General features: G+C 37.2%; 2 protein-coding genes across 2 annotated transcripts; both read right to left on the bottom strand.

The window, feature by feature from the left end:
• Positions 1 to 2,095: 2,095 nt before the first annotated feature.
• On the bottom strand, positions 2,096 to 3,550 carry LOC113310824. Its single transcript, XM_026559622.1, has 4 exons — positions 3,230 to 3,550; positions 3,027 to 3,135; positions 2,874 to 2,935; positions 2,096 to 2,540 (listed from the first exon to the last, which is right to left on the bottom strand). Exons 1-4 carry the CDS (start codon positions 3,341 to 3,343, stop codon positions 2,433 to 2,435), a joined length of 393 nt encoding a protein of 130 aa, XP_026415407.1. The 5' UTR covers positions 3,344 to 3,550; the 3' UTR covers positions 2,096 to 2,432.
• LOC113310823 (pentatricopeptide repeat-containing protein At5g03800-like) lies at positions 3,550 to 7,070 on the bottom strand. Its single transcript, XM_026559621.1, has one exon. It carries the CDS (start codon positions 6,357 to 6,359, stop codon positions 3,645 to 3,647), a length of 2,715 nt encoding a protein of 904 aa, XP_026415406.1. The 5' UTR covers positions 6,360 to 7,070; the 3' UTR covers positions 3,550 to 3,644.
• Positions 7,071 to 9,457: the final 2,387 nt, after the last annotated feature.

Raw genomic sequence — 9,457 nt, 5'->3', positions numbered from 1 at the left:
TCAGTAAGCAGGGGACTTAATGTAGATGGTGGATTTTCGACAAAGGCTAAATTCGTAAACTCATAATTATACGAAGCTCTGATTCAGCAATCAGACGTGAGTATCGAGACACGGGTCTCTCATCGAATTCTCAACGGAGAGTACTTTCTCTCAGAGTACATGTAGATATGTAGTCTCACGACTGGACAACCGCATATCTCATGAATACTGAATACTTTCAGTGATGATTTCTATATAGCATCACGAGATGGACGGATCCTAGACAGCTTGCTCTGCTAGTATAGAGCGATAACGTCTTCAGGAACAAACAACAAGTTTACCCTGACTATATAAAGGATATGACTTACCGGCAAGCTCATATCGGGATAATTAATGCTCCTAGACAGCTTGCTCTGCTAGTATAGAGCCACAAAGTTAATTATTCCTACTTACAATTGCTCCTATTCCATGGTCGAATCCACGACTGGTCCCATGGAATGGCAATAACGATTGTTCTGATTCTATGATCGAATCCTCAACTTGATCTCATAGAATAGCAATAACTATATTATCTCATTACTCCGATTTCATGATCGAATCCACAACTGGTCTCATAAATGGTAATAGATAAATCTTAATTACTCCGATTCTATGGTCGAATCTACGATCCCATGGAATGATAATGCTCGCTTTATTATTCTGAATTCGTAGTCGAATCCTCAGCTAATCCTATGAATTAATAATAAACATCTTATTACTCAGTTTTGTGAATTATTCTCCACTGAATTCCACAATTAGTAATAAATAATCAACAACCGGGCGTCTGAGCTACATCTAAGTAAGCCCCGATTCAAATGGTGAAGGTGTACTCAACGACGATACACTAACAGTCACCGCACGAACGAGTATTTCAAAATACAACGAAACGATGAACCTATGCAAAATAGGGAAAAAAATAATAAATAATTAAAAATATTGACCAGGGTGCTGGGAGCACGGACACACGACCGACCGACCGTGTCGTGGTCAATCCCACGCTAGTTTTATATTTTTAATGCATTTTATTATTTTCCATGATTTGATGAAAATTCTCTCATTTTATCAAATCTCCTTCGTCTCGAGGAAACTCCTCGGTTTCATGGTACATCCATAAATCCATAAAAAATAATATAAAATTAAAGAAAGGAGTGTGGGCCGTGACCATTGGCCAACCGGCCATGCCTTGGTCCCAACCATGCCCACACCCCACGGTTCCTTATTATTTTATTATTATTTCTCTAATTTCATGAAAAAACTCATTGATTTCATGGTATTTTGCACAAATCATCAAATAATAATAATAAAATAAAATAAAATAAATTATGAAAACTTGTGGGACCGGGCCTTGACCGGACGGCCATGCCCTAGCCGGTCCCACACGCCCCTTTATTTTATTATTTTATTATTAGTTTTCCTTGAATTCATCAAATTCCTTGATTTCATGGTATTTCTCTCAAATTAGGAAAAATTCCCTCAAATCATCAAAATACTTAAAAAATATTAAAAAATATTATGAAAAACTCGTGGGACCGGTCCATAGCCGGCCGGCCATGCCTCCATGGTCCCACACGCCCTTATTTTTATTATTTTAATATATTTTTCTTCCCTGAACTCATGAAAACTCCTTCAATTCATGGAAACTCCCTAAATTCATCAAATTTCTCAAAATTCATGAATTTTTCATAAAATCATCAAAATATTATAAAATTAAGGAAAAGGCACCACGGGACCGTGGTCACGACCGGCCGACCATGCCTTGACCATGGCGGTCCCACGCCTCCTCATTCCTTATTTTATAATTATTTTTCATCATCTCATGGTGTTTTTCTCAGTTTCGTCGAAACCCTAATTTTGGCATATTTTCTCGAATTGATGTTTAATTACACGTCAGAAAATATCAAAATTATCAGGACTGAGACGCGGACGCCTTGGGGACACGAGCACGCTATCTTGACCGACCAAGATTGGCTCTTTGGCCAACACTGCAAGTTGCACAAGTTTAAAACAAAACAAAACAATATTCAAACAAGTATGAGAGAATGCAATAAAATAAGAATAACAATTAAATAAACTGGAATAGAAGAGAGATTGCTTGGGTAACTATCTTTTTTTTCTCCTCGTCCCAAGTTGAAGGGTCATAACTCATAAGAGTTTGTCTGAGAGGTAGTCTAACAAACAGAAATTTCTAATTGAGTGAATGGATTGTCATCTTTGAACTTCGTAATGTGCAGTGTTGGTGAGTGTCCGCAGAGGAATACTAGAAATTCCAGGTGAATCTATAATTCGAAAAGGAGGACAAATGACGATAAAGAGTAAAAAGTATCTATATATTAAACTAACTAACTCGGTTATATCAAGCCATCAAGTTGAGCAGCATTGAACACCTAGTAATAGTATAGACATGAAATGATGGTTCATTCTTCAAATGAGAGATCATAAAACAGCTTGTAAGCCTCAATCACTTCTAGGTACCACATTGCTTCTCTATCAGGAGACCCATAAAGATCAACCATTTTGTGAACCTGCATTACAAAGCAACATTAACACTAACAATAAAAACATATGACAAACGTAATCCCACAAGCACAAGTTCCATTGCTCAACAAATGTTCTTTTATGATCGTTTAACAAATGTTTGATCAAACAAGAAAAATAATTTATCTCGTAATCGTGTTCTTCGTTAATGTTGTTCTTAGATAATCTAACCTAGTTAGCCTTTGAAAACTATATTTGTTCATATAACTATACTTGATTGTTTCACAAACTCCGAGTCAGTAATTACCACAAACACCAAAAATGCACTTTTTCATTCATGTTCTAAATGATCCCATATAAATTCAAAGAATATAGCTTACCCTGATCAATGGAGATTCACTTGTACGCATTACGAGCAAACCAACAACCATCACATACATTCCTACACAAACAAAAGAGACGAAAGAGAAATTCAATAAGATACACCATTTTTGCAGAAAAAGTTACAACCGAAGACTGTCAGATTAGAGAACCTATTTTCCAGTTTCGGAGGAGGTGTTCGTTGGAAAGTTGAAGTTCTATAATCCCAGTTCCATCATCTAGATAGAAATACCCTTTTTTAATTTCTGCAACCAGAGTTCCCTGCAGTTTCCATTTGTTTAACATGTTGAAAAATGAAGTAAAGCCTGGGAAAAAAAGGAATGATTCTTTCGTTTTTGATGGAGGAATACAAAACCTGAACCCAAGCTCTCTGGAAAAGTGTACCACCAAAAGTCATGCCAGATCTTGAAGTTAAAACATCCTTCATCTGTCCACTCGTCAGCTTCAATGCTGCAAGTTTGAAATCCATCTCTCTCTGTCTCTCTCTCTCAAGTTACAGGAAACTCTGCAACTTCTTCCCTTTTTTATGTTTTTCGGTCAGGAGTCGGGGCATGACACTCATAGGTGAGGTGAGAGGTTCAAGTCCGCAGTCTAGAGTTCAAGTTTATGCGGCAGAAAGTATGAATGTATTTTACTAAATCAGAAATCTAACAAAATTTCATGAGACACTGTTACTTTCGTAACTGAGAATTTACATTACAACATATATACTCATTACTACAAAGTCTCAAAAAGATGGGTTCCACCAAAAGGTTAATTTGAAATTTAAGTTACCAGTAATCTCTGCAAGAGCATTCACCATTTTTAAAACGATGAGAACCCGAAACATCTCTGAGATAAATCTCTCGTTTGGTTATAGACGAAACATGCTTGAAAAACATATGACAATCTCCACACAGATGAATGTTCTTCACAACTCTAATTGGTTTTCCCACTTTCGTCGTCAGGAGTCCATATGTGGCAGCAAGCTTTGCACTGTGATAGAACAGGAACTCTTTCTTCTGATGTTCCTCTACTTCGTGAAGGACGAAGCTTGTGTCAGGGACGTATCCAGCTTTTATGGATTCTAAGATGAGTATGTCCAATCCGCTGTAGATATCTTTTGTGCTTGGATGAGATTTATCTCTTGTGAAAAATGTATGGATTTTGTTTTGATGAATGACCCAACTTTGAGCTGGGTTCTTTTTCAACCCTTTCAGTCTCATCTCCTCTCTAATCTTCTCAGAGCAATGCCATCTCCCAGAAGCCGAATAAAGATTAGAAACAAGTATGAATGAAGCAGGATCTTTTGGCTCGATAGCAAGAAGATGTTTTGCAGCCAATCTTCCAAGGTTTGCATTTGATCGCAATCTACAACTGTCGAGTAATGCACGCCATACCAAAGCATCAGATTCAATATTCATGGTATTGATCATTTCTTCTGCCTCATCAAAGCAATCCCAGTAACCCAATACACTGATCATAGATGCATAATGTTCAGAAGTTGGTTCTATTCCATACAGATTTTGCATGGACATAAACAACTCCCGACAACGATCTAACAGGTTTGAGTTCGTATATTTAAAAGCCGAAATAAGTAACATAAATGTGAGGGAGTCTGGCTTTATACCCATTTCCTCCATATTCGACCACACATATAATGCCTTGTCTCCATTCCTGTGAAGAACATGTCCGCTGATCAAACCGTTCCATGAAACTATATCATGTTTTGGCATCAGATCGAAAAACTTAACCGCGTCTTCCATGTTTCCACACTTGAAGTACATAGCAACAGTAGCATTCCCTACATGTAAATCATACTGAAAACCAGACTTAAGAGCATAACAGTGGATCTGTTTCCCCATATCATAGGACCCTAAACTTCCACAGACAGTAAGAGCGGCAGTAGATGCTACTTCATCCACCCTCACTCCTCCATCAGCTTGCATCTCGCAGAAAAGGGACATTGCCTCATTATGCTGTCCGTTTCGAGCATACCCACAAATCATCGACGTCCAAACCATCGACTCGTTATGCTTACACAACCACTTGGTGAACAATTTCTGAGCATCACTCGTTCTTCCACACTTCATACACATATCGATCAACGCAGCTTCAATCCAAGCATTATTCGACCCACAGCCACATTTAACAACAAACCCGTGAATCTGTTTGCTGACCTTCACATCAGTAATCACAGAACAGGCCGTTATTATACTACTCAAAGTGAAATCTGATACCTCCATGGAGTTCTCCAACATTCCTCGAAACATCTCCAAAGCCCTCAAGCCTTCTCCATTCTTGCAAAACCCGGCTAAAAGCGCATTATAAGAAATACAGTTCCTAGTCGGCATCCGATTGAAAACCTTCATTGCTGATTCAACCAATCCAAATTCCATACATCCTGTAACCATTCCCGTCCAACTTATAACATCTCTAACAGGCATCTTCTTGAAAACAGAAGTCACATCTTTCGCACTACCACAATTAGTATAAAACCCAATGAGAGCATTATTCACACTAACATTAGATGCAAACCCAGTCTTAATAGCATGAGCGTGAATCTCTTGTCCTTCCCTTAAACCATACGATTCCTTGGACGCAGTAAGTAAACTCGAAATAGTAAAATGATCAACACAAAATCTATCACTTTTCTGTAAGTCGCGAAACCTTTCAAACGCCTTCTGATATTGTGAATCCTTAACCAAACCAGCTATGACAGTATTCCAGGACGCCAAATCTCGTTGGGGTAATTCATCAAACACTTGAATAGCAGAATTCACAGAACCCCATTTCAAATACCCACTCATAAGTGCATTTGATACATAGACATATGAACAATAACCCATTTTTATAATTAACGAATGGACTTGAAAACCTAATTTAGAATTCAAAATTCTAACACAAGCAGTCAAAATTGCAACAAAAGAGAACGAATTGGGCTGAATGCCAGAACTTCTCATGGCAAAAAACAGACGGATAGCTTCTTTTTCTCGATTCGAGTTAGCATAAGCAGAAATCAAGGAAGTATAAGAGACAACATTAGGAGAGGATAAGGAAGAAAACAAATTCCGGGCATCAGTAAGTTTTCCAAGTTTGACATAAACAACAATAAGAGTGTTGAGTAAATCAATTTCTTCCTGAAGTTTGAGAATTGAAGCATGAATAGCTCTAGCAAGGCTGTAATCATGGTGATGAATGGAAAGCCGAAGTAAATGGTGATAATTATCAGAGAAAGAATCAAGATTGTCAGTATCTGAGTTAAGATTGCTTACAGTTTGTGAAGGGTAAGTAGGATGAATCTGAGGATGAGGATTAGGGTTTAAGGGAATTGAATAAGTGAGTGGGTTTGAGGGTTTGGGTCGAGCAGGAGAAAGTACTGAAACCGTTGTTGTGGTGGTGGATGGTGGAAGAAGAAGAGATTGGTGGCGGTGGCGGTGGTTCCGATAGGGTTTGTTTGGAAGACAAAGGAGAAGAAAAGAGGGGAGAGCGGTTTTTGTGGCCATGTAAAAATGGCGGCAACATAACGTTCTTTACTGTCTCTCTGAAGGTTTATCTCTCTAAACAAAGATGATGAAGATGAGGAGCGATCCGTTGACAGGGCCTGTTTTTACAGGATTTAACAGGCCCATCTTGGCCGTTAGATGGAGATGTAACAACGGTTCAGATTATCCATACATTTTGTCAGTTATCCGGATTAAACAGACCCATATTGTACGTTCTTGTCTTCTCGTGTTTTTTTTTCCATGAAAAAATTCCCAACCTGTTCTTCCACGAGAGATAAACAAATCTCCATATTTTAACATACTTCCTTTAATTCAGTTACTTTCACATACTTGTTAACTAAGGGGAAAAATAAACCCTAAAATCAGCAATAAAAGAGAAGATGATAAAATCATCAAATCACACTAATTTATGAGATTGTAAATTAGGCAAGCTCCAGGAATCATCTCTTTTCATCTTCATCTATTCAGTTTCTGAAGAACCATTTTTGCTACAAACGGAATAATCAAGAGGTAGAAGCGAAGTGATCTTAATTTTGATTTCTAGGGTTTCATAGTTTTGTTGATGCATATGTAAATGAACTTCTGATTTATTTTATGGAAGAGTCTCAAATCGTTTAATTGAGATAATTTGTTTATTGTATTTCATTTTTATTTTGATTTTTTTCAATGGAGATTGCTGCTGGAAGATAGACAGAGTCAGAGAGGAGATGGGAGGAGAAGACAAAATGCGTGAATAAGTTAATCGTCCAGTACTAAATGGGTTCGTTTAACCCGGATAACCCACAATATTTAAGTATAATCCAAGCCGTTATTACATCTCCATCTAACGGACGAGATGGGCCTGTTAAATCCTGTAAAAACAGACCCTGTCAACGGATCGATCCTCGATGAAGATATGATATTTTTTAGTTACAGGGAACAGGTTTGGTTATCCGGTTCCTGGCTTGGAACCGGAACTCATTAAAGCTCTTGGAGCGACTGCCCCGATATGCCGCTATTGCGGCTGCCCGTATAGTGGTTGTAAAGAGGAATTTTACATCCATGAGGCCTCTTCCTACACACCTGCCAAAAAACAAAAGTTGTTTGGCGTACTCGGTGGCATGGCAAACTAATTGTACCATTATGGGGAAACCATGGAGCGACCGAAATTCTAACGAGCGATTTTGACTATAAGAGCAAGGGCTATGGAGTGAGTGTTCTCATTCAATATGAATGAGTATCACTCACTTTGGTCAAATTAGGTGCTACTATGGAGTGAGAATAGTCACTCACTCACCAATAATCATTCATACCCTCATTGGAAAGAAAGAGTGGACGAAAGGGAAGACTAAGCGACTGATTTTTAGCCGTATGGGAAAAAAAACATGTTGAGCGGCTGAAGATCTGCCTCTCAAACCTATTTTTAAAAGTTTTATTAATTTAAAACTCTTGGATGCGGGACCCACCGTTAGGTTTTATTATTTAAAAAAAAAAACTGCGAAGAGGCATATATTAAGCCGCTTGAGGTGAAAAAATCTCTCCAAGCGGATAATCATTAGCCGCTTAGTCTCTTTATTTTGGACTTCCATGGTCAGAAAAACCCTCTTTCACTCAGGCCTCACTCAATTTGGCAGTGAATGAGTGTTTTTAACACTCATTCCATAGCCCTCACTCTAACGAATAAAGTCTTTGCCGCCAGCGCTCCCATGAATATCGCTCGCTGTTGACTCTAGCGCCAACGGCTAGTTCTTTATCGCTATAAATAGATAATTTTCAAATTCAGAACTTACCCCAAAAAATTTTACACAAAAAATTTCTCAATCTCAATTTCTTTATTTCTCAATATAATTTTTTTTTTTTCGAATTTCTGGCACAATTTTAAACTCAACTTGATTCGGCAACACAACTTGACTTTTCCGGAGTAGTGCTTGAAGGTGTCATTAAGAAGATATGTGATAGTTATAAAGAAATAGGTAAGAAGCAAAGAAGTCTTTAAGTTTTGGATATTAACCAAGTCAAAACATCAACTAAGAAAAGGCAAAAAAAAGTTCAAGGCAAGGAAAATCAAGGAAAAACAAATTTGAAGCTAAAAAAGAAGATAAACAAAGGAAACCCCGTTCATGAGCGCATTGATTGGAAATATGGTGAAATGAAGAAGATTAACAAGATGAAGAACATTGTCCCAAATTTTTATTTTTAATTATTATTGTGCAGTTTTATATCTTGTAAAATGACTATTAATGAATTTAAAATTTTGACGAGTATTGTTGAAATTTAAGTTTGACGATTATTGTTGAAATTTAAGCTTAATTCTATTTTTAATTAAAAATACATTTAATAGATTAAACAAATATTAAAACTTAATACTTAGACAATTAAGAAATTAAAACATAAGAACTTAAGTAGACAACTGAGAAATTAAAATATAAATATTGGACAATTTTTGGGCAAATATTTTAAAATCTTGAAACAACTTCCAAATTGGAAGACTTTTTCGTAGATGTGACGATATTCCGCATGACACCTTTGTTGAAGTTCCATCATGCTTTCACCATCCGCACGACCAATTTGTTGAAATTCCATCATGGTTTCACCATCCTCAAATTTGGACCTTCTTGCTGAAGTAAAAAAAAACATACCTAGTAACTTCTTAATTGATTGTAGTGAAGCGTTGAATCAACTCTCAAACATCACGATTGTTGAGGTTCATTGATTGTTCTTGAAATTTCCCGAAAATCCTAAGCCAAAATGTTTGGTATAATGCATCTCCGAATAAAGTCTCATCAGTAGAAGAAATATAATTCCTGCAAATACATTCATCTTCCGCAGTAGTGAATTTTGGTTTTCGCCTAATTCGACTTCTCCTAGTTTGACTTCTCCTAATTTCACTTTGCACATTGGCACGATTAACAACTCTTTAATTTTCGGCAGCATGTTCGTTCGCCACGAACTCAGCGAACTCATCCATGTTTTTATTATCAGCCATGCTCTATGAGGAGTTGGAAGAGTGATGAAAAGAATTGAAGATTGAGAAAATCTAGAGAGATTTAGAAATTCTGGTGTGAGTTGAAATGAGTTTGAAATTACGTATTTATAGAGGGAAAAATAGTAGCCGTTGG

Source organism: Papaver somniferum, chromosome 9 (genome assembly GCF_003573695.1).
Source record: "Papaver somniferum cultivar HN1 chromosome 9, ASM357369v1, whole genome shotgun sequence".
In the NCBI taxonomy this organism is placed as follows: Eukaryota; Viridiplantae; Streptophyta; class Magnoliopsida; order Ranunculales; family Papaveraceae; genus Papaver; species Papaver somniferum.
This window is presented reverse-complemented; position numbering and strand designations above follow the sequence as displayed.

Excerpts from the sequence above, each read along its gene's own strand:
- LOC113310824 (XM_026559622.1), bottom strand. The coding sequence starts at position 3,343 with ATGGATTTCAAACTTGCAGCATTGAAGCTGACGAGTGGACAGATGAAG. Across the intron at positions 3,136-3,229 it reads TCCAGAGAGCTTGGGTTCAG|GGAACTCTGGTTGCAGAAAT; the intron begins GTTTTGTATTCC and ends TGGAAACTGCAG. Across the intron at positions 2,541-2,873 it reads GTGAATCTCCATTGATCAGG|GTTCACAAAATGGTTGATCT; the intron begins GTAAGCTATATT and ends TTTGTAATGCAG.
- LOC113310823 (XM_026559621.1), bottom strand. The coding sequence starts at position 6,359 with ATGGCCACAAAAACCGCTCTCCCCTCTTTTCTTCTCCTTTGTCTTCCA.